We start from the raw sequence: 25,203 nt of genomic DNA, 5'->3' as shown, positions 1-25,203 counted from the left end.
AATTATCGTATTTGTACGATAATTATCGTACGTATCGTGCGTCACGCGACATGCGCTACACAGACCAAAAAGGTTGAGACGATGTAATAAAAGTTTCACTTTAATAAATTAATAAGAATAAAATATACAAAGCCAAAAGGAAATGGCAAGGCAAGACGAGATACTACAATAAAAAACAAAAAAATGTTGTGTGGTTTTATGAAACCACGGTAAAAGTGAAACTTTTTTTCACACTATAGACATTTAACTAAAAATTATTATCGTACGTATCGTGCGTCACGCGACATGCGCTACACAGACCAAAAAGTTTGAGACGATGTAATAAAAGTTTCACGTCTTTATTAATAATATTATAACCAAGCGTTTCATGATGGGGCGCCAAAATTCAAGATACTGAAGATAGTATCCATGTTTATCCATGTTTTGAGGCATAAAATAATATAAATCAACAGCATTAAATGTTCCAAAACTGATAATAATATTTTTTTGTACCTAACTATTGAATGTGATATTGTCATTAGGTCCCTAGCGGCATTCAAATTTAGAACGTCTTTGCTAACGGTGCGCGCGCGGTGCCAAAATCGACAGCGTTGGGCGAGTATGTGATATAAAAAAAAATGAAATGAAATTGAGAATGAGATTTCAAATCTAAGAAAAGAATTTATTTGGGTAGGTATTTTATTATAAAAAAAACCCTTTTCCGTTTTGCAGATTGATGATTCTTTATACATATATTATATTTAAAAGCTCCTTTTCATTAATTCAATATTCAGATTGGAAAGGATTTAAAATTGCTACCCAATATTATTGTAAGAGCTTGTTAAAGCATTCTTCTAACTTGTTATAAACTATTTGAGCTCTTGGCATATGTTCTTGGCGTCTTGTAAATAAAGTTGTCTATTCACCGTCGCTGCACATTCGAACACGTTGACTGGTCGTTGTAGGCAGTCTATTATTTTATTATCTGTGTCACCGGTATACAACCTATACAACCCTTAGATACAACCCATTTTTTTAGAGAAGTTTTTAATTTTTTTCCCGTGCAATTAATAAAAAATGAAAATAAAAGATTTTTTAATACAATAAATTTATTATAAAATTGGTCTCATTCTATTATCACGCCGTTGCATTTCGACTTATATTCGGATCGTTCGGATCTTAGACCATTGGTCTTCTTCTTGTCTTCATTCAATAGGTAATAAAATGTTTACCATCGTCATAGACAAACAATGTGTTTATGGTAAAAAAAAGTTGCCCTCTCAGAGAATAATAGACAATATAGCAACCGGGCAATTTTAGGTTATGGCAATTAATTCACATGCTTCTATTTATTATGGCTGATGGCCGACCACGGGTGTTTGTCGTAAAGTAGCTGATAGGTATACTACCTATAATGCTGCACACTGCACCTATTTTATAGGTTTTATTTAACAAGAAAAATGTTGCAATAACAAACACGGTATCCTCCAAATGAAGTAAACTTTGGTTTAATTTGAGAACAGGTGAGTGATAAGGAAGTATTTGTAGCGGACGTGGTGTTAGTTTCTCATTACACTTTTTATGTTTTTACAATATATTCTTTAGTATCCTTGTTATGAGCTTTTAGGGAGGAAATGCTTTTCTGCGCATGCAAAGAACCCTAGATTATATTATAGGCTCCATCGAACGGCTGCACCTAAAGGCATAACTTATAACATTTCGCCACGGACTGTTTGTCCATACGACCATACGTTTTTTTTGTTAGCACGGATGCATGTGAATTTTGTGTTCAGTTAAAAAAATATTCTCACGGTCGGAGTCCTTTATCTCGCACTCATTTTTTTCTCAAATAAGGACACATGGTTAGACTTCCTGTATTGGCGATGGGCAAAATACGCTATTAAGAAATTGTAGAATGGAACGAAGTTGTTTGTGCATTGTTTTAGTTATGTGCTTTATTATAAAATAAGTTTGTGTTATAAACAGGGCAGGAATAGTGAACATAATATGATTAAATTGGCCTTGATTGTGACAGTGGTAGAATATGCATTGAGTGGTGGCCTTGTGGGACTCTGATTGCGAAGCAATTACGTCGTCGTGATGATTTGTTGTTTATAGTGGTACCCATTTGCACCTTGCTAATAATCATTTACCTTTTGGCTTTTCATAACTATCCTGTAGGTTATTCCCACAAATTAATTACAATTATTATGTATAATTTTATATGTTCAATCACATAGTGATATGTACTCTGTATTCATTGTATGATGTGATTGATAGCATGATATAGTTTTTTTTGCTTAAAATATAAATTATTGTCTACACAACTGATTCTCTGAGTAGAACTAATTAAAAAGTGTCAATATGATGTAAATTGTAAATACTTTTTGTAATTGTTTGGCTCTAGTTAGTATATCTACTAGTTGACTTTCCATATTCCTTTCATAGAAAATGTTTCAAGATAAGGTTTTACTCGCTAGATAATTTTTTTTTTTTTTTTATTAATTATTATATTTTTAGAAGTGATTTACGTTGAAGTCATTCAAAAAGAATGAATAAAAAAATTATTGCTTTAATGGTATTATGTTTATTTATATCTTTTTGATTTATATGTAAAGAGTATTAAAAATTATTTGTATACTGTGATGAATTAGTATATGTATTATAGCTTTTGGTAATTGATAATTTAACTATTTAGTTCTTGTTTGAGAATGATTTGACGAAGAATTAACTATTATAAATTGTACAGAAAGCATGCTACATAGGCTTGCTTTAATCATTTTTATGAATCTTATACTGCTTCATTTTGGCTTATTTATATCAAAATATCAAATACCATATGATTCAGTTTCAAAAAACTATTTATATGTATGTTATATATTTATATTTAACCTATATCATTATATTTCTTTTGTTTGAATAGGTGGACATAATAATATAACAACACTCACATGATTCAGAAGTTAGTGTAGTCTCAAATTTTGTAAAAGTTGGACCAATTTGTACTTCATAGGTAACTTTTTTAATCTTTATTAAATTACTTTATGCTTAAAATAATGCCTCATGGCATACACTTTTATATTGTCAATCATTTCCTTCTTTTAAATTAATAACAAAACAAGTATACTTGTGCACATAAGTATTATTAAAGTGTGAGGTTTTGTTTACTTTTACCTGTCAGTCAAATAGCAAAATATTTTGAGCGACTTGTTTTAATTATCTATGCTTCATGCAATATGCTGATATACCTGTTTGATTGTCTTTAGGTGTCATCTTATACATGCAGGGCTAATTGCAGAATCAGTAAATGTAAGTAAACTCAAATATCTGTCAAGTATTTATAATACCATTTTTAGGTACTGATAAACGAGTTCTTTACAGAAAATCTCTAGAATGGAACCATCATGTTCGCATTCCAAATGTGACATCTTCGAGAAAAGTTCTTTTGAAAATAATTTAGAGAATAAGACTGATACTGAAGCCATTGTTGTAGAAAAGTCAAACAACTGTAATGGAAGACAACAAATTGATGACATCGAGAGAGAAGATTTTGAAGAAGAAAATAGACTATTAAAGCACTGCTCTAGCATGATAGTGGATGAAGAAATGGCAGCCACTGCCCACTATTCTGGGACCCTATCTAGTGCAAACTCAAGCCTAGCTTCTAGTTCTGAAACAATTTCAACTCTCTCAAATCTTATGGCCAATGACTTCAGCTTACCTGGATGTAGTAAAGATGATTGTGAGGGTAGTAATGCAACAATAAAAAATATGATTCATTCTAGGACAACATTATATACTGCAACAAAAGAGACATCGCCAAAAGAAGACTTTATGCAAAAGTTATTGAATAGCGGGACACAAGAAAAAAAAGAATTCCCAAAAGGGAAACTGTATAAAGGTGATTTAGATGGTAATAGTACTGAAACTACAATGGAAATTGATGCTATAAGTGGTCCATCTGGAAGAACTAATTCAAATGCCTCAAGTATTGCAAGTACTAGCCCAGACAGTAAAGAGTTCACAGTGCCTTCAACGTCAAATGCTGAAAAACTATTAGGACTGGATGATAGTAGTAAAAACGGGGAACGGAGTTCCAAATCCTCAGTAAGTTAATTAATTGTTTTTTAAATTGACAATTTCCATATTCCACATCAAATGATTACAGCAATGCAAAGTATTTATGCCTTACGTGTTAATTTTTACAATTAAAGGTTAAATATGATATTTTGCATACATATCACCCATTATTCTAAAATTATGATTCATAAAAAATAAGCTAAGATTCTATCTAGTTGTATTAATATAATAAAATTCTTTAAATTATCTGATTAATCATATTGTGAAGGTCTACATATAACTTAATTAAATATTGTTAATATACAATTCATATATATAAGTATAACTATCATTTGCTGAACTTGTGTTGCAGATAACAGTGTTATTATTTTATTTATATAATAATGTGTATTGTCAATTATTTATCATACATATTCAGAGATTAATCTACACAACTATTTTTCTTATTAATATTGCAAAATGGTACGATATAATATTATGTTGTGATGTGGTTCAATTGCTTCAATAATGAAGAGTTAATAAAACATTGAATTGATATGATCGATCATACATTGCCTTCATGGGTTAATGTTTCGAGATAAAATGTACTTGTTCATGTTTCATTTTTATGAAATTGTTTATGTAATATCTTTATATGTTGAATGCAAGGTAAAGAGGGAATTGTTTTCATGTATGAATGAACTATTTTACTGTGTTAATTTTAGAGCTATCAGTACTGCGATCCAGATGATGATTCTGAAGAGGAAATCAACGAGGAGTCATGGTGCACTTGCCTGAGCTCCCATGAGGTAACCGCCTTCTACACAAACAACTGTTTATTTCCAAACCTTCAATAGTATCATCATTATTGTGTAACCTTTCTGTACAAAATTATACTTCTCACATGTTTTATTTGCAAGTTTTGTGTATTATAATTTTTTTTTTATTTAAATTAACTTCGCTTTTCATTTACTCATCACTTAGTCTCTTTTGTGAATGTTCTAATGTGGATTATTTTTAGGATGATGAGGATGATGATGAACCGGAGCCTGATGACAGACTATGGGTAAGTCAAACATACAATAAATTGCATCTCATATTTTAATGTTTTCTTTAGCTTCGTGTTCTATGTGTAAACCGAATCTGTGTCGTATTAGTGATCTTATGACTAAGCTATTTGGAATTATATTCAAGTACCAGGGTGGGCTTTAGTATGTTTATTATTATTTTCTTTAGCAAATTCAGTGTGGCCGTTTCAACTCTACGTTTCGCTCCCGTCAATTGTATTCCACACTGTTCTGAGTGCAACGTAATTAAACGATTGTAAATTATATTCACGCATTCATCGAGAGTACTGATAATATATGTAAAGATTTGTATTGAAATATTGCCTTAATAGAATTGATAACATGTGGCTTCCATCTCGCGATACTCCACCAATGAGACAGGTTGATACCAGATTGTACGATGTGTGTGTATCTATTGTATTTGTTTGTGCAGAGGAAAAGACGTCTCGAGCCTCCGCCGCCGCAGTCAGCTAAGAAGTTCTGTCCCGACGGCAGCATGCTGCCCTGTACGGGGGAGTGGAGCCCGGGACTGCAGGGTCTGCAGCAGAACAGTATGCTCCAAGGACCGCCGGAACTTAAACAGTGGCTCAATCGGTAAGAAACCGCATTGTAGGTACAGACATACAGACATTTTACCAAGTTAGAGCGAGTGATAAATTACACATTTTTATAATTATTTAATACTAGATTTCCGCCCGCGACTTCGCCCGCGTTTGCAAAGGAAAACCCGCATAGTTCCCGTTCCCGTGGGATTTCCGGGATAAAAACTAAGAAAATAGAAGATAAAAACTAAAGATCCTATGTGTTAATCCAAGTTACCCTCTATATGTGTGCTAAATTTCATTGTAATCGGTTCAGTAGTTTTTACGTGAAAGAGTAACAAACATCCATACATCCATACATCTATTCTATTACGTTTCAATGTACTTAGATTGTTCTTTTCAGCGCGTATGCAAATGTTTTCTGTGAAAATGTATACATAGTGATAAGCGTAGGCTGTTTTCCCGTCATAATATGCGAATCTAGATTAATTCGTTTTATTCACGTATAATTATATAATAGTTGCGGGTCCAGATTTCACTCCAGGTAGTTCGCCAAATTTGCTTAAAGTATTTTCCCCAGGGTTTATTTTAATCTGTTCAAAGCATATTTTCTTAAATTTTGAGAACCAATTAATTTCAATACATTTCAATTAATTTCTATGACCAGTAAATTACAATGACGGAAATAATCGATCATGTATCACGCTCCTTGTAATTTTCTTGTTACGAATAGTTGGAATTCCAATAAAAGTTGTCAGAGACGCAGACATAGTCGCGGGGGGTCGCAAGTCGACTTACAAAACGTAAATGTCAGGTGTGCAAATTGTTTAATGTTTGCATATTTAAGACCGCATAAAGACGCCTCCGAGCTTTGTTTATTTTTAGTTAATATGTACACGTGTTTACTCATAGTGAGATACTAATTAATGCCTTGAAATTTTATTTCGCTAAAGAAGATAAAAATACATTTAATACCTACAGCTAATAATACATGTACAGTAACAATGTTTTTGTTTCGAACTCTGATAAGTTAAAATAGGTTTTTTATTTTATGAAAGACGTGCTTCAATTATATAACACTTGGGCAGCAAACATGGAAAAGTATGTGGCAAATCCCTGTTACGATATGTTTATTATAAATGAAAATGGAACGCAAACTTCCCAGAAGCATTTGTTATTTAAATCGATCTGTTTAAATTTCGCATTTGGTATTCGAATACATTTGATACGCTGTGCAAATATATGACTCGTCACAAATGAATTGTAAATAATTTTTCTGGTTATGGGATCGGACGTATCAATATCTCACAACTATCTCTATACGTATAAACATTATATCGAACACGACTGAAAAACGTATCTATTATTTTGAATTTACCCAAGACATTGTGTTCCTTGCAGTTGTATTCTATCGGGCCACCTTTGGACTTATATAATTGTATAATTTATTGCGCCTCCATTCAAAATCTTGAACGTTCAGCAGTTAAATGTGCAGACACAATGGCTTTGGATCTCTTTGTATTATACATAAAAGAGGACCGTTTTCCACATTTCGACTATAGAATGGAATTTAGGTTTAAATAATGGTTTTAAGGCCGTGATTTTTATTTTTATTGCTTAAAAGTGTACATCTTATTCACATGAATTATGATACGATTTCACGTATTTAACTTTCATTAATGTGAAATAAATTCTGCATTTAAGATGAAACATGTTATTTGTGCTCATTATTTTTCTATGCAGTCATTTTATATAAAATGACCTTTGACATGCTATTAAAGCATTGCATCATTTTTTTATTATATTCGTCATTACGAAGTGATCATCATGTCCTTAAATTCAATAAGAAACTAAGAAACTTACTTAGTCTGATCGTATGATCGTTATTACGCATGATTCGCTGAAGGAATACATTTAAAAAGGATGAATGGCCTTTTTTATATGATTTTTTTGTGCGTAGAAATAAGCTATGATATCATAAAATACATATAGACATTTATTCGTATTCGAATCTATATCATTCCAAAACGTAAAATTAGCATAGCAACAGACAATCTATATTGTTGACTAGGTACTCCAGTTGGTTATACTATAATCCATGTCCTATTAAGCGTAGGTACTATGACACCATGTGTAATTTTGCAACTAGATAATAATAACGCTTAATGTCCATAAGATTCTATTACCACCTATTACTGCGCACAGCTAAAAGTCGTTGGTATGATATGCGCAGCAATCATCTGATCTCGTGTTACATTTCTGCTAATATGATACTTATATTAAAAAGTAGCTGTGCCCTGCGGTTTTACCCGCAGTGCTCCGCTCCTGTTGGTCTTAGCGTGATGATAATATATATTCTTCCTCGATAAATGGGCTATCTAACATCGAAAGAATTTTTCAAATCGGACCAATAGAGTCCTGTAAAGCTCCTGAGATAAACGAGTTCAAACAAACAAACATACAAACAAACAAACTCTTCAGCTTTATAATATTAGTATAGATAAGAGTCGTGCGAATAGTGCGCGGTATATAACGCAGAATAGAGAATAGACAATAATGTAAATCCAGATCGAAAAACGGCCATCTTTATACCTACATATTGTTTGCATCTTATCAACATTGTTTTTATCTTCAATAGTTTGTATGGATGAGCTATCTTAGAATGTAGTTTTAAGTTAGTTTCAGGAATAGGACGTTTAGGGCCTTTTTCCATTTCTAAACCCCGTATTTTCTTAGATTCCAGTCATGGTCGAATAGCGAAAAGATCCAAGCGATAGACGCTTTGATAAGCCGCTGCGCAGCTGGCCACGTGCGTCACATGATGAAGGCGATCGAGCCGCTGTTCCAAAGGGACTTTATATCGCTGCTGCCCAAGGAGCTTGCCCTCACGGTGCTAGGGTACTTGTCTCCGAAGGACCTGCTGAGGGCCGCGCAGACTTGCCGGTATTGGAGGTAAGTCATGTCGGTGAAATGGTATTGGACTTTAGACGATATGAATGGGGAATCCCGTTTTGATTAGAATGTGCATTAAAAAAATCTTGCTTTATGCGTTGTTATGAAAGGTGGTGTGATAAGACCATTTTAGATATCAGCTACAATGCTAAAAAGTAAACGCATAATAAATAAATGTTGTACATGTATATTTGTGTAGCATTTAAAAGTAGAATTAGGTGAGATTACATTTTTATTCCAGGAAGAAATAGGGATTTTAGTTCGTGTAAAATGAGTATATAATATGTACTAGACAATGCGTTTAGTATTTTCTTTATATACTCTTAAAACAATATGTTACGGTTCTTTAGCAGTCGTTAATTATGTATTTCTATAAACGTGTTGAATTATTTTATTTAAATAAGTCAATGTAAATATCATGAGAGACAATACGTGACTTTGAAATTTGTACTAAATGAACTTTCCACAATATGTATGTATTTATTTGCTTGTTACCTACTTTCCACTATCTGTGTGAAACAACAAGCAGAATTATGTCTTATTTTTTCTTATTTAAAAGTTTTGCTTATATTAATGTGATTGTAACAATGTGACCATATCTATTTCCATTTTTAACCAACCCAACCAAAATCTTTTGTTGTGCAAATAACATAAGTCACAAAGAACACCGATTGTGTATCTCAACAGTCAAAAGTACAATTTCAAAACAAGTATACACTTTAACCTTAAATTTGTTTATCGCAAATCGTGTTCATTCATCTATGAGTCACCATTAAAATGGTCAAATTACAGATTCCTCGCTGACGATAACCTACTATGGAAGGAGCAGTGTCGGCGCATAGGTCTCACGACCCTCAAGAAGATGCCGCGATCTCTGCCCAGATGTGCCAGCCCTTGGAAGGCGGCGTACATGCGACAGTCACTGATACAAGACAATTGGCTCCACAAACCCGTGAACAGTCCCATAGTGATGAGGGGGCACGATGACCACGTGATCACATGCTTGCAGTTCTATGGAAATCGCATATTGAGCGGCAGCGACGATACCACGCTGAAGGTGTGGTCGGCTATTACGGGGAAGGTTAGTATTAAAGGCTATAGAATGTATTTTAATTGATTTTTTCATATAAATGTCTTGGTAAGGTTATATTCCTTGATGTGAAAACAAAACAATTTTTTTCTTAGTTTTACAACATGGAAACATTTCATGTATTTGGTTTATGCGTATTTTAATGTTATTATGCATAGTTACATACAGATGAAACTAAACAATATATTTTAATAATTGTTTATTGTTTACTAAATATGCTACAATAAGTTTTTATGACTTTCAAAACTTTCTCACTAGCAAAACATCTCCATTGAAGTTTCTTATATTTTCCTTATTCATCTCCTATTCATATAAGTATTTCTGTCTGACGTACACCAAAACCGTTTAGACAATATTATACACCTCGATTATATTATATATTTTTATTATTTCTAGTGCCTCCGCACACTGGTCGGGCACTCTGGCGGCGTGTGGTCGTCCCAAATGATCGGCGACCTCGTGATCAGTGGGTCAACGGACCGCACCCTGCGCGTTTGGAACGCGAAGACCGGCCAGTGCCTGAAGGTGCTAGCCGGGCACACGTCCACCGTGCGGTGTATGCACTTGCACCAGAATAGGTATGAAAGAAATGAATGAAAATATATTATTTGCAAAATAATACCAACAAACGGCGGCCTTATCGCTAATACAGCGATGTAGGAATGTAATACCAAAGGCATTAGTTGCGAAATGTACCGTATGAGAAGTGCAACAGTTGACTATTTGAGCGTGTGATGCAAAAAGAAGAAGTTGAAGTGTGAAGCATGTGATGTGCACTAAATGTGTCAAACCGCAGAATCCCTATTCTGGTGAAGGTTTCTAGAGTAGGGAGTTGGTTGATGGGGAATCTAGATTAGGTAGATTTTGATTGATGTAGTGGATTTTCTGGAATAGGTTGCTTCTAGTTCTTGCAGGGAAGTTTCGCCAGAATAAATAAACTTTTAGAATATAATGGATACTCCAGACTAGACTAGAATGGGAATAAAGAGGTTTTTACAGTGATCTGTGGATTGTATCTTAATAATATTGCCATACGGTTTATTTTGTATGAATACAGATTTTGAACGTGTTTTTGAGAATTTTGTTATTTATTGCATAACGGCGAAGTATAGAAATGTTATAACGTAGAATATAGAATATATTTGATCATAGACTGTATATTTTTAAACTGCTGTGCGATGTTAATATGCGATTTTATATATTTAGCTCTGCTGTTTTCAATGTAGCATTGCCAATTTAAAAAATTATGAAAATTTTACATTTTATTAACTTGTAAATAATTATTTGCTATTTTGCTGTGTATTTTTATTATTTAATATAAGAATATATGCAATATCTGCAATTTTCTCCGGATGCAATATCACGCAAACTGATAACCTTTTCTATGAACCAAACATTCTGATTATACCATCACATCATTGAGACATATCAAGGTTCTTTAGTTGTGCATTATTTCTGTTGTATATTTTATGTGTCGTTAGGTCATAATAATATTAAATCAGCTGTTTTTTGTTATGCCCTTTATTATGTCTCTTTTAATAATTTAAATAAACGGGATAGCATCAAAACGAATTCTGAAAAATAATATTGTGCAAAATTAAATATATAAATAATCAAAATCAATTGCTTTTTGTTTGTCTCGCTAAATGAAATTTTGAAATGTTTGTGGTAGTCCAGGGAAGACTTAAGCGGCGAAAAACTACATAATATAATGTTTTGTCACCAGGGTGGTATCTGGTTCACGGGACGCAACACTCCGCGTCTGGTCCATACCCGATGGGCGTTGCTTACGCGTGCTCGTCGGCCACTTGGCGGCAGTACGGTGCGTGCAGTACGACGGCAAGGTCGTGGTCTCCGGCGCGTACGATTACTTCGTGAAAGTGTGGAATCCCGAGACCGGGGAGTGCCTGCACACCCTAGCCGGACACACGAATAGGGTGTACAGCTTGCAGGTGAGATTTGGGACTGTTTTCCCGTCCGACTAGAGCCCTTCCGGCTTGCTCCACTCAAGCGACAGCCCAAGACGAGGTTCGAGATCCCCGTCAAGGGGGGATGCCCTTGCGCATGTCGCTACCAGAGTCATCCTTCAGTTTACCCACGCGTGTGCGTAGAAGCCCTTCTGGCTAAAATCGATAGACACCACACAAAAAAGGGACTGTTTAGTACGATATTTCGGTTGTTATTTCGGTTTGGTATAGTCTTCTGGTCCGTAAGTCTGCTTTTCATGTTTCAACAACACTTCAGTTTTCTTATTACGTTAAAATACGGTGTTTCTACAATCTTCAGGCCTTTGATCGGGTGTGGCACAGGGGGCTCCTTTCCAAACTTCCATCGTATGGACTACCGGAGAGGTTATGCAATTGGGTAGCTAGCTTTCTCCAGGCACGTAGCATCCAAGTCGTCGTCGACGGAGCATGCTCTGAATCTATGCCTATTAGCGCTGGTGTCCCACAAGGCTGTGTGTCGTCGCCTATGTTGTTCCTATGTTGACGACACCGAGATTGCCAAACCGCTTGATCCTTTGTCGCTGCGGAGAGACATCTCGTCTCTCTGTGTTTTCTATAAAATCTATAATGGGGAATGTTCCGAGGAACTCTTCGATCTGATTCCAGCTGCCGATTTCCACAACCGCACATCCCGTCTCAAACTTAAGTACCATCCTCATCATCTAGATGCATGGCGATCTAGTACAGTGCGATTCACCCGGCATTTTTTGCCAAGAACAACATCGTTGTGGAACGAACTACCATCTGAAGTGTTTCCAAGCGTCTTTGACAAGAAAATCTTCAAAAAAGGGCATATAAACATCTTAAAGGCCGGCAACACATTCGCGTTGCCCCTGACAACGCGAATGCTAATGGGCGGCGGGCTTCACTTTCCATCAGGTGACCCGCCTGCTCGCTTGCCCGCTTAAATATATAAAAAAAAATAGCTTGTCCGATTATGAAATTTTATATATATCTACCGGTCCGCTAATATAGGAATTAAATATCTGGGTTCTGAGAAGGAACTGTTAAAGAGTGTATATGGAAAATTAAAGCGTCTACTTTTCAACTTAGTTATTACCAGATTACCGCTCGCAGCTTCATTCGCTTTATCTGTTACAATTACCCAATGAATTATATACCAAAACCTTCCTTGAGAATCACTGTCTTTTAAAAAATTGCATCAAAATCCATTGGGTAGTTTTAAAGTTCTAATCATACATGCATACAGATGTAAGAACAGATGCAGGAAGTGACTTTTTATACTATGCAGTGATATCTATTTAATTCATAAGTAAAGTTCCATGTCCCCTAGTAAGGGGTAAGGGGCAGATGCGTTTCACTGATCGATTTTCTTTAGGAACAAGTAGGTGATCAGACTTCTGTGTCCTACCAGACCGAGATATTTTTTTTTTTCGTCTCCACCAGGAATCGAACCCAGAACCCCTCGGTGTTACGGACCAACCACTGTACTAAGGAGGCAGTCATGGGAGGTGGGTGGGGGTATATGAAAATTGAAGCGTCTGACTTTTCAACTTAGTTATTACCATAGTATTTTCTAGTGTTTGATTTTACGCGAGTATTATCATTTAGAAATTAAAGACTTTTTAACGGATTTATATTTAACGGATTTAGTTATTACCAGATTACCGCCCGCGGCTTCACTCGCTTTATCTATTACCTATTAAATTACATATTATCTCCCTCGAGAATCACTGTCTATTAAAATCTCGCATCACAATCCGTTGGGTACTTTTAAAGATTTTATAAATGCATACAGACGCGAGACACGACTTTATACACTACAGTGATAACTATACATAAATGCTCTAAATTGCAGTTCGACGGTATCCACGTGGTAAGCGGTTCGCTGGACACCTCGATACGCGTGTGGGACGTGGAGTCTGGCCAGCTGAAGCACACGCTCACGGGCCACCAGTCGCTTACGTCTGGTATGGAGCTGCACTCGAACATACTCGTCTCTGGGAACGCTGATTCGACGGTCAAGGTCTGGGACATCACCACGGGCCACTGCTTGCATACGCTGTCTGGTAAGTAATTGTAATTAATGCAAGCCAAATGTGTATTTAGAGCGGCCGTACACGGACGGCTCGAGCAATTATCGGCTGAGCGACGTACTCAGACTGCTCCAGCGGTCGGTCGTACACGGCAGTGAATGTCCATAGTTCACCGCGCGGTCGCGGCTTCTAGCTGTCGGTCTCTACTGCTTGAAGCGATCCGTGTACGGCCGCCCTTAATATTGCTAGTTACTTATGGCTAGTTTTAACACTTATTGTGTTTGTATATTTGTTTTAATGAATAAGACTATTATCACAAGATCAGAAATCCTAAAAAACACAGGGTGTCCAAAAATATCAAGATCATTAAAAGAATGTTGAGCCGACTTCAAAATAATAGCAGGTTCTCAATTTGGTGTATTTTTGTAACTTCATAACTTTTTACGAGGTAAATAAGTTTTGATGTGCGTAAGTGCGTTTTGGTTTCGATTTTATTTGAATAGCCGTGCCCACAGAACAGTAAAAACATAATAGAAGTGCGATGTGGGCGTGGCCCACGTGTCACTAGTAAGGTAAGATCACCTAACTCGCTCTCAGTTGTGCGCAGAAAAATATTCGAGTCGGTTGTCAACTGTCAAACCTTATTTCCATATTTATTCATTATTTAGAGCGTGTTGTTCGGTATTAGAGTGGAAAAATGATAGCAGACGAAATAATATCAGCAATCAAGGCATTTCATACCATCGGTAAGTCTTATTTTAATTTATTTTAAATATATTTTATGTTACAACTTCGCTTGTCGTAATTTGTCAAAAATTTATAAAAATATTAAGTCAAAATGAACCTTAATCTATAAGAAATAAGTACTAATATAGATTGAACAGCAAACAAGACTTTCTGGAATATTATTGAAATAAACAAACGAATGTCGGATTAGTGATGCATGTGGCGCATATCGACAGTATCGATACTTTAGAAAAGACAAACATTTTAAATATTAAATTTTATTCTATTTTTCCTTAGCTTTCATTTGTCCTATTTATTTATAGATTTTCGAAAGAGCCTAATTTAAAAGAGAAATGGATAATAAATGCAACGTGACGAGTTAACTGGATGCCGAACAGCAATAAGCAGTCTAACAAAGGCCACCGATACATCAAACCTACGGCAGTTCCAAGATTTAAAATAATGCATATTTTCTGTTTGTTTTGTAAATATAGATTTATACTATTCTATTCCGTTTTTTATTTAAATATAATAATATGAAAAGACGTACTTAGTAGTAATAAACATACTCCAAAATGTGACACATTATCCTATACTCATATAATAGAAAGAAAAAAAAAATGCACAAAAATATATTTATTTGTGAATTATCGATAACAAGGCTGACATCCCTTAGAGCATAGCATCAGGTTAATGTCAAGTTAATGTCATTAATTTAGAGTGACACAAATTTCAACCTTATCTTTATGTGTAGAGGTTCAAAGTTATATGTATTGAAAACCAACGCCATCTGTTGTGGAATAGCTGAATGTTTTCGAATTTGGAATTTCTGAGCAAAGAGAAACAAAACAGCTAATATACCTAGGGATGTTATACTAAAATAAACCGTAACTTGGTTCGTTAGGGTACATATTGAAATGCTGAATTTATAACCTAAGTCAGTTTTTACTCAAATTAAGCTGTCCAATCAAAGGCATAGTTTACTTGTAGTGTACTGTATAACTATCGGTTTAAATGTGTGGGTTTGGCGACACTGGTTTTCATACTAATGATGACATTATAGCACTTCTATTATGTTCTTACTGTTCTGTGGCCGTGCCCTAGTAGTACGGGAGCTAGCAACGTTAAAAAAAAAGTCATTTTAGTATAGTTGGGTTTTTGATATACTGTTTCTCTTGCTATTTCGGTTAGAGTCCGGGCTGTCTGGCTGGCCGCAGTGGTTGCGTTTATTAGTGCGCATCTTATCTGCACAGGAAAATATCCTTAATTTAAAGTCATTTTTTAACGCGTAATTTTTAATCTTTTGCCTTTAGATAGATCCATCAGACATAATTTTTTTATTGCAAGACGTTTCTTTCGTTGTAAAATAGGTGCCATACGCAATTTTTATTTCAAAATAACTAAAATGTCATCGAAATAAGTGAAATTACATCAACATGAGTCCGCTTAAAAGGTAAGTAATAACTTTATTATTTATATTATATTATCCTTTTTTAATACTTATATTGAATAATTAGTAAACTAATATTTTTAATAGATGGTTTCATATTTATTAAACTTTTGGGTATAAATATGAATTTGATGATATTTGTATTTTCTAGTGCTTGATTTTACGCGAGTATTATACATTTTGAAATTAAAGACTTGGGAAAATAATACAATGAATAAATCGCGTTTAAAATCCGTTAAAAAGTCTTTAATTTCTTGATGATATTTGGTTTTTATCAAGTTTACATTAACGTCCTATTTGAGGTTCGTTGGGAAAAAGGAGGCGATATGGTAGATTGTTGCAATAAAACTGTAAATAGTAAAATGAATATTATATATAGTATAAGTAACATAGTGATTACTTATCCTTCACTGGGACTCATGTTGATGGAATTTCACTTATTTCGATGATATTTTAATTATTTTGAAATAAAAATTGCGTCTGGCACCTATTTAACAACGAAAAAAACGTCTTGCAATAAAAAATGTATGTCTAATGGATCTATCTAAAGGCAAACGATTAAAAATTACGCGTTAAAAAATGACTTTAAATTAAGGATATTTTCCTGTGCAGATAAGATGCGCACTAATAAACGCAACCACTGCGGCCAGCCAGACAGCCCGGACTGTAACCGAAATAGCAAGAGGAACAGCATATCAAAGAACCAACTATACTAAAATGCTCACTTGTCAACGTTGCTACCTCCTAGAATATAGTACTTAGTAGATACCGGTTCACTCAAAATATAAATTTGGATATTATGTTTAGTTACTGATGTTTTACAATCCCGTAGGTCCAAACAAGCACCAGTCGGCGGTGACGTGCCTGCAGTCGAGCAACCGGTTCGTGATCACGTCGTCGGACGACGGCACGGTGAAGCTGTGGGACGTGCGCACGGGCGAGTTCATCCGCAACCTCGTGGAGCTGAGCTCGGGCGGGTCGGGCGGCGTCGTGTGGCGCATCCGGGCCTCCGCCACCAAGCTCATCTGCGCCGTCGGCTCGCGCAACGGCACCGAGGAGACCAAGCTGCTCGTGCTCGACTTCGACGTGCCCGGCGCCTGCCGCAAGTGCGACGAATAGCATAGACTCAACCGGCGCCTCATGCGCCGATACGCCAACCTGTACGCGCCCTGGCACTGCTAGTAGCCGACTCGCGCGGGAGTGGACACACCCCTACGGTCCCGCGGCATACCGATAATACTCACCGTTTTGTATCGTACCCTATATACGTGACCATAGCTTTCATTCGTCCACTCCCCGTCTTCCAATGTGAGAACCTACTGACAAAACTGCTATTGTCGATAAAAACGCATCGATTGAGTGATTAATTAGGCCACTATATGAAAGTACCAAACGGGCGAAATGACATTTTTAAAATTTAAATCTAATAATGTATCACAATCAATCTGATCACGCAATTAATTTATTTTTGTAATTTATAATTATGTATTATTTTGTTTAATTTTAACTGTAACATTTGATATATTGTTCTAAGTAATCACTAGGTCCATATCAAAGCTAGATGTAGTCGGCGAAGTGCCTCCCGGGCCGTGCGGGGCTCGACGTGCTCTGCACGATAATTCACACTATCTGATTACCTGCATACATTCAATACCAATATGATACCATTACATATTATACTTAGTCCTAAGAATTGAATTTCAGTTGGTTTAAAATGATGGCTGCCATCGTGCATTACCAAATTTAGGTTCTGAGTGGTATGCTTCATTGTTCCAAAGAGTACGAGGATATCGGATTTTAGCTTTAGTTTAGAGTAATGATGTTCGCACTGGTCAGTGTAGCTGATCGACATTTCATTTTACATTGGTTTTTCATTCCATAATATGCTATAGCATTATTCATATCACGTGAACTTTAACGATTGGAGATATAGAAATTACAATGTGTGCGTTTATTTAATATTTTAATTTAATTTTTGAATTTTAAAAGTTTCGTTTTAATTTTGGATAAATTTTTGGAAATTTGTCCAGTGAATAATATTATTGTGTCATTTAATTGTAAACGTAATTTAATTTTAAATTTTGTATGACCCGTTATATATTATAATTGTGAGTGTTATTAATTTATATGCATAATAATTTACCTTGACATGTCAATTAATTTGTTTAAGCAATATGCAACCGTATTTACCAGTGAATATATTATATATAATATTAGTGAGTCCAATGTAATGCGACATTTATCATATTATGTTAGCGAGTTATTGCAATACTGTCTCACTGGCCATGTGGTTGAATTTTAGGTTAAAATTAGTTTAAACGAATTTGTTAACATTTAATGATTTAGTCTCATTAGTTTCCATTGTGTATTGTTATTTTTTATGTTTTTTGTTTCTGCATAATAATTTGATTGCAATATAATATGTTATATATAGCTGCATAATAATTCGATTGCAATGTATATGTATTCGATAATATTCGACATTTTAATTATTTTCTACCGACGTTTAATTCAATTATTTTTTTATTCCTTGAGATCTCTCCAAATACAAAATATTTATTGTAGTTTTATCGCTTTTAATTTGTCTGACATTATTTTTTTTATGTTAATTTAATCTAATTTGAAATCATTTTAATTATTTTAATTCTTCTTAAATTTTAATTAGTTATATGAATGAATGTGTTATTTATTATAAATCCACATTGTGATGTCCCTTTATATTGTGTAATAATCGATATCGTTCAAAGGCCAGCAAGTTATCTATAATATTCACTGTAGTGTAAGTTTTCATTAATGCCTAATCAATATGTTATAAATATTTCAGACTTTTAATAATGAATAATACCGAATTAAATTTAACGTATTTGGTGTTTAGCGTAAACCGAATGTAACGAATAACTGTAGTGTAAGTGGCTATATATCGAAACGTGCACATAGCAATATAGCTAATAATTTCTAATAATTATGTATATAACAATATGATAACGTAAAGTTAGGGATTCAGTGCAGAGATGTGAGCCGAGGCGCGTCATCTGTTATGATATTTTGGCTGCAAGTCAAGCGACGCGGCCGATAGTGTTACTCATTTCTATGGCTGAATATTTTAAACGAAGACTGAGGTATAGGTATAGTGTAATAATTATAGTATTTAGTAATGTCGGCTGTTAAAATGTATCCAACGAGTATTTTTGGCGATCGACACGTTGTAACAGTCGGCCTCGTTCACTCCACGCTACCCACCACCACTCCTGTCTTTGTTTAATTTTAACCATTTCTTACTTGATTTTTAAATGGTTTGCAACGCGATTGTCGTTACTAAGTTTCTTTGTAAGTAATGTTTAGGTGGTAAGAGTGGCCCAGTGTGGCCACGGCGAATAATTGGATTATCTTATCGTGTTCATTAGGTGCGTATCTATGACGACGGCGAGTCCCGCATGTGACTGCCGTATAAACTGAAGTGTCATGAAGTGTCATTATATATAATTCGTTTAATTTTATTCGTCACGGGGTTTAGTTTATGTTTGGATGATCATGTAAATATCGACGCGCGGCGATACTTCCTGTTGAAACTTTTCCTAAACTGTATTTCCTTTGCGCTTTTTATGTAATAATTACCTTTGAATAAAATCAGTTGTTTTTAAGGTTTTGTTTTATTACATCAATAGTTGGATCTTGAATTGACGCATTTCTATTTAAGACATGTATAAGAACGTTTTAAAATTTACTTTGGCCACATATTACATAGCAGCTAAACGCTTTGGCCATACAAGACTGAAACCTCATACTTATCTAAAAAAATACATAGTTATGTTCTGTATAAAAATCAGGTGTATTATGATTAACAGTTTCTGTAGTAAAAGTTCTAAGACTAGTATGTTATCTGTGCTAATATATAGAAAAAAAAAGATCTATAGTTTACTCTTAGAAGTTTACATTACAATTTTCCTGTAAAACACGACCGATTTTGGAAATCAGAATATGTATGTACTGTTAGAAAAATACACCTTTTAGTATATTTATTAGATGGATTTTTCATCTATATTAATCCACAATATTTGCAATACTTTTAAGAAGCGCGAGCATGAAAATTATTTTAATATACTATGACTAGCTGAGCCCGCGACTTCGTCCGCGTGGAAAATTGACTTTGGATAGTTTTCCCACGGTAAAAAGTACCCTATTAGACCAGAGTAGATAATTTTTGAAACAAAAAAAAATCGCAGTTTAAATCATTAGAAAAGGAGGTGAATATGATAAAAATAAAAGGAAAAATAAATTACAGTCAATCCGAGTTCTCGAGAAAAAATGGTTTCTCGCGATTTCCGACAAAACTACAAGTCCTACGGAAAAAAGTTCAATGGCAAAGTTGTAGGTAATAAAATTTACAATTTTTTCACATAACCTCAAAATTTAGGTTAAAAATTGAAAAAAAAACCAAGTTTTTGGTTTTTTATTTTAATAAGTTTTTTATTAAATTTTTGAAGTGAAAACTTCTTTAGCGGCGTTGGGTATAAAATCTTAAACTCGCGCCAGGACACGTGGCCTGATCGAAAAAGCGTAAGACGGATTTTTTTTAGCACTTAGATTCCATGCGTAAGACGGATACCATTCCAAAATATCAAACATGCTGAACGTTAATAGGTAATCAAGTTTTCACTTCTGCCGGCACTCCCGGAGTGCAACCCGTCTTTTTTTATTTTAAAATTTGGTGGCAACTTACTTTATTATGTCCCAAATACACTGTAATTTATTTGATTTAAAGTATTTATTTTATCGCCTTATTTTGAATTAATACCAAAAAAACAACCTAATTTTCAAACGATAACTCACCCGTCAAAATATCAGCTTTTTCAAAAACTTGGGGAGCCTTTTGTTCATTGAAATCTCTACTTTCATATGGTGTAAAAAATAAACATTACCTTCTTATTCTTATTCTTAAGCACATACGATTTTTCCGTAAGTAAGTATTACAGATAACAAACAACTTTAAACTGATATCGAAAGTACTAAACCTAATGAGTAAAATGGCCGTAATAAATTTTTAAAAATAAATCAAGAAATATCAAAAAAATTATCTTTAAACCCTCCCATACATAGTCCATTGAATAAAAAGTTCTAGAGTGCGTGAGTTAGTAACGTAAGATGTTTCTTCGGAAACATGTCAAGAGTCCCTAGGTAATAAACATACTAAAACCCCGGAACACTAGGGGGAGCCCCGGAGTGGGGGGAGGCGGGAAAAGGTCCATTTTTTTCATTTTTCGCTTAAATCTCAAAAACTTTCAAGGAAATTTTTTCCTATATCCTAAAGTTTCTGAGTTACACGCAGTAAAAAAATTATTTTGGCTCAAACAATTTCCCCATACGATCAAAAAATATTTCTTTCTTCCAAAAAAACTCAAATGTGCAACTTGTGACCGGTACTGATAGATTGCTCTTAATTAGGTCTATAATTGGTAAAATAAACACATTCCTCCATGGAAGCCTTTAGGAGGAATCGATTGTCAAAATATTATATTAGGGTAGTTTGAGTTACTGAACTTGATCTTTTTATTTTTATCTTCCAAAAAACTCAAAAGTGCAACTTTTGACTGGTACAGATAGATTGCTCATAATTAGGTCTATCATTGATAAAAATACCAGAATCCACCACGGAGGCCTTTACGGGGAATTGAATTTTATTAAGGTAGTTACGATACTTGAACTTTTTATTTTTTTTCTTCCAAAAAACTCAAATGTGCAACTTGTGACCGGTACTGATAGATTGCTCTTAATTAGGTCTATAATTGGTAAAATAAACACATTCCTCCATGGAAGCCTTTAGGAGGAATCGATTGTCAAAATATTATATTAGGGTAGTTTGAGTTACTGAACTTGATCTTTTTATTTTTTTTCTTCCAAAAAACTCAAATGTGCAACTTGTGACCGTTACTGATAGATTGCTCTTAATTAGGTCTGTAATTGGTAAAATAAACACATTCCTCCATGGAAGCCTTTAGGAGGAATTGATTGTCAAAATATTATATTAGGGTAGTTTGAATTACTGAACTTGATCTTTTTATTTTTTTTCTTCCAAAAAACTCAAATGTGCAACTTGTGACCGGTACTGATAGATTGCTCTTAATTAGGTCTATAATTGGTAAAATAAACACATTCCTCCATGGAAGCCTTTAAGAGGAATCGATTGTCAAAATATTATATTAGGGTAGTTTGAGTTACTGAACTTGATCTTTTTATTTTTATCTTCCAAAAAACTCAAAAGTGCAACTTGTACGGTACAGATACATTGCTCATAATTAGGTCTATCATTGATAAAAAAAACAGATTCCACCATGGAGGCGTTTAGGAGGTATTGAATTTATTAGAGTAGTTAGGTAAAATAAAAAGCTTTCGAATTTTTCACATTTCATGGGATGTAGCTCGAAAACGGCTGCGAATAGAAAAAAATGATTTAGGTACAACTTGTAGATAATTTTATGGCCTTTCAACTTTTCCTTGAAAGTTTTTCTCTAACATGTACCGTTTTAAGGATTTAAGCGAAAAATGAAAAAAAAAATGAACCTTTTCCCCCCTCCCCCCACTCCGGGGCTCCTCCTAGTGTCCCGGGGTTTTAGTATGTTTATTACCTAGGGACTCTTGACATGTTTCCGAAGAAACATCTTACGTTACTAACTCACGCACTCTAGACCCCCCTTGGAGGGACTCATTCAATGGACTATTTATACAAGTATACATGACTTGTATGAAATATGAATATCCCATATACATTTAATATGAAAGATTTTAGCTTTATTTTTATTTTTTTGGTTTTCTGCTTTAATTACTTCGCAAATTTGGAGTGGCATTTTCCACGCTTTTCCCGGACATTTTGAAAGAAAGAAAGAAAGATTTTACAAATTTTTGACTTATAACTAAACACTTTACATGGAAAAAAAAATTAAATCTTAAAATACAATAAATACATACAAATATCTTAATATCGTATTCGTGATTAGGTGAACTACTCAGCATTTGCCTCACTGTATTATCACACATTTTCCGGATATTTCCCGGGAATTTTCCAGGCATTTTCTGGTTATTTTCCGGGAATTTACCAGTTATTTTCCGGGGATTTTCCAAGCATTTCCCAGGCATTTTCCGGATATTTAACAGGCATTTCCCAGACATTTTCTGGACATTTCCCTGGCATTTTCCAGACATTTCCCAGGCATTTTCCGGATATTTTCCGGGAATTTTCCAGGCATTTTACGAACATTTCCCTGGTATTTCCCAAGCATTTTCCAGGGTTATCCGGGGCATTTTCCGAGGATATCCGAAATATGCCTGTAAAATATCCGGAAAATGCCTGGGAAATGCCCGGGAAAATTCCCGAAAAATATCCGGAAAATGCGTGAAAATGTCCGGGAAAATGCCTGGAAAATGCTTGGAAAATGCCTGGATAATATTTGGAAAATATTCGGAAAATCCCCGGAAAATGCCAGGGAAGAAATGTTCGGAAAATGTCTGGGAAATGCCCATAAAATATCCGGAAAATGCCTGGGAAAATAACCGGAAAGGCCCTGGAAAATTCCCGAAAAATATCCGGAAAATGCGTGAAAATGTCCGGTTAAGGCGTGGAAAATGCCTGGAAAATGTCCGGAAAATATCCGGAAAATGCTTATAAAATCCCCGGTAAATGCCTGGGAAATTCCCGGAAAATAACCGGAAAATGTCTGGGGAATTCCCGGAAAACATCCGGAAAATGCGTGAAAATGTCCGGAAAAATCGTGGAAAATGCCTGGAAAATCCCCGGAAAATTTCAGTATTAATTTCTTATAGTTAACGTGTAAATTGATTTGATTTTTATAACATTTCATAGATGGCGCTGTATCAAATTTGTCTTTATACTACTAAATTCATTAAACTGTTTCTCTGCCAAAATTACGTAAATGACGTAGTTTTTATAGTGTAAAGCTAGATAATGTGTGGCGTGGCTTACCCAAAAACAACATTTAAACATGAGTCTTTAGATTGTACGCTGTGTAATACACGGAATACGTAAGAATAATAAAGGTTCACAGCTCCTCCCCCGGAGGTGATAGCATGATAATATGTATATAAAAGCCTCACCCGACCTTAGTAATATTCATGCAATTTGAAGTAAATCTATGCAGTACTTTCTGAGATTAGCCCGGACAACAATACAGACAAACAGACAAAAATTCTAAAAACTATGTTTTTGGCTTCTATATCGATTGTAGATCATGGATTATGTATTCTTTTAAAAAAAATATTCTATGTTCATTGTTCAGTTTTGACTTTCCTACGATTTTATTATATGTATATAGATTATTATATCGCCCGCTTTCTCTAAAACGATTTGAGATTTAAACTATCCTATCTCTCAAGTTGGAGCGAACTGCATATGGTGTGCGAATTTTATTATAATCGGTTAAGTGGTTTAGGAGTCCATTGAGGACAAACATTATGACACGAGATTTATATATGTATATTAAACTAGCTGTTCCCCGCGGTTTCACTCGTATTGCTCCGGTCCTGTTGATCTTAGCGTGATGATTCCTTCCTTCCTCCTTGCCTTCCTCGATAAATGAGCTATCTAACACCAAAAGAATTTTTCAAATCGGTCCAGTATTTCCCGAGATTAGCGCGTTCAAACAAACAAACTAAGTATATTAAGTAATTAAGTATAGATAAGATTATAGTCAAATTCTCATATCGTCGCCGAGAGCATTTCTATGGGAATTTGGAAAGCGCCCCTGCTGTGAGGAATTTGAACTAATTGATACGATACAACTGACGATAGTTTTCACTTTTCGTGCTTGCGCTAGCTTAAATTTTTGCAATAGCTTGAGTAGGTACACAGTTGGTAGGTACTTATTGGTTACAAAACGTAGCAATAGATGGCGCTTATAAAAAAAAATATAAGCTTGAGATATTCTAATGAAATTGAAAGAGCAGAACTATAACAAAAGACCACAGCTAGAAAAATCTCATCTCATTTTAATTCGCCATTTATCAACCGCTATCTTTTTTTTATTATTCATGTATTGCTGCTTTGAGCTTTCGGAATTAATTTTTAGTCATTACCCATGTTTAACTATCGCATTATCTTAACAACTAGCGATAAATAAAATCACTTCCCTTTATAAATAATAATAACCTAAAAAGAGCTCTAAAATTCAGTCACTTATAATTCTAAAACATCACCATCTATGATTAACGAATACTTTAACGAACTCATGAAACTAACAGGTTAGTAGATAGTTCTGTGGTTTCACAACAGATCTACATGATTATTTTGAAGTGTCTGATTTCTTGCGACTTTTTATGGATAATTA

General features: G+C 34.6%; 1 protein-coding gene across 2 annotated transcripts; it reads left to right on the top strand.

The window, feature by feature from the left end:
• The first annotated feature begins 1,333 nt into the window (after positions 1-1,333).
• LOC123705138 (F-box/WD repeat-containing protein 7) lies at positions 1,334-19,509 on the top strand. 2 transcript variants are annotated; one of them, XM_045653781.1, is made up of 13 exons: positions 1,334-1,502; positions 2,903-2,992; positions 3,246-3,288; positions 3,361-4,086; positions 4,764-4,847; positions 5,060-5,104; positions 5,539-5,699; positions 8,384-8,599; positions 9,392-9,680; positions 10,086-10,267; positions 11,416-11,641; positions 13,515-13,725; positions 16,701-19,509. In XM_045653781.1, exons 4-13 carry the CDS (start codon positions 3,373-3,375, stop codon positions 16,985-16,987), a joined length of 2,415 nt encoding a protein of 804 aa, XP_045509737.1. In that variant the 5' UTR covers positions 1,334-1,502; positions 2,903-2,992; positions 3,246-3,288; positions 3,361-3,372; the 3' UTR covers positions 16,988-19,509. The 2 variants fall into 2 exon arrangements, with proteins under 2 accessions (XP_045509737.1, XP_045509738.1); XM_045653782.1 differs by lacking the exon at positions 2,903-2,992.
• The last annotated feature ends 5,694 nt before the right edge of the window (positions 19,510-25,203 follow it).

Source organism: Colias croceus, chromosome Z (genome assembly GCF_905220415.1).
Source record: "Colias croceus chromosome Z, ilColCroc2.1".
NCBI classification, from domain to species: Eukaryota; Metazoa; Arthropoda; class Insecta; order Lepidoptera; family Pieridae; genus Colias; species Colias croceus.
The sequence above is the reverse complement of the archived record's forward strand: the minus strand, read 5'-3'. Positions and strand labels throughout refer to the sequence as shown.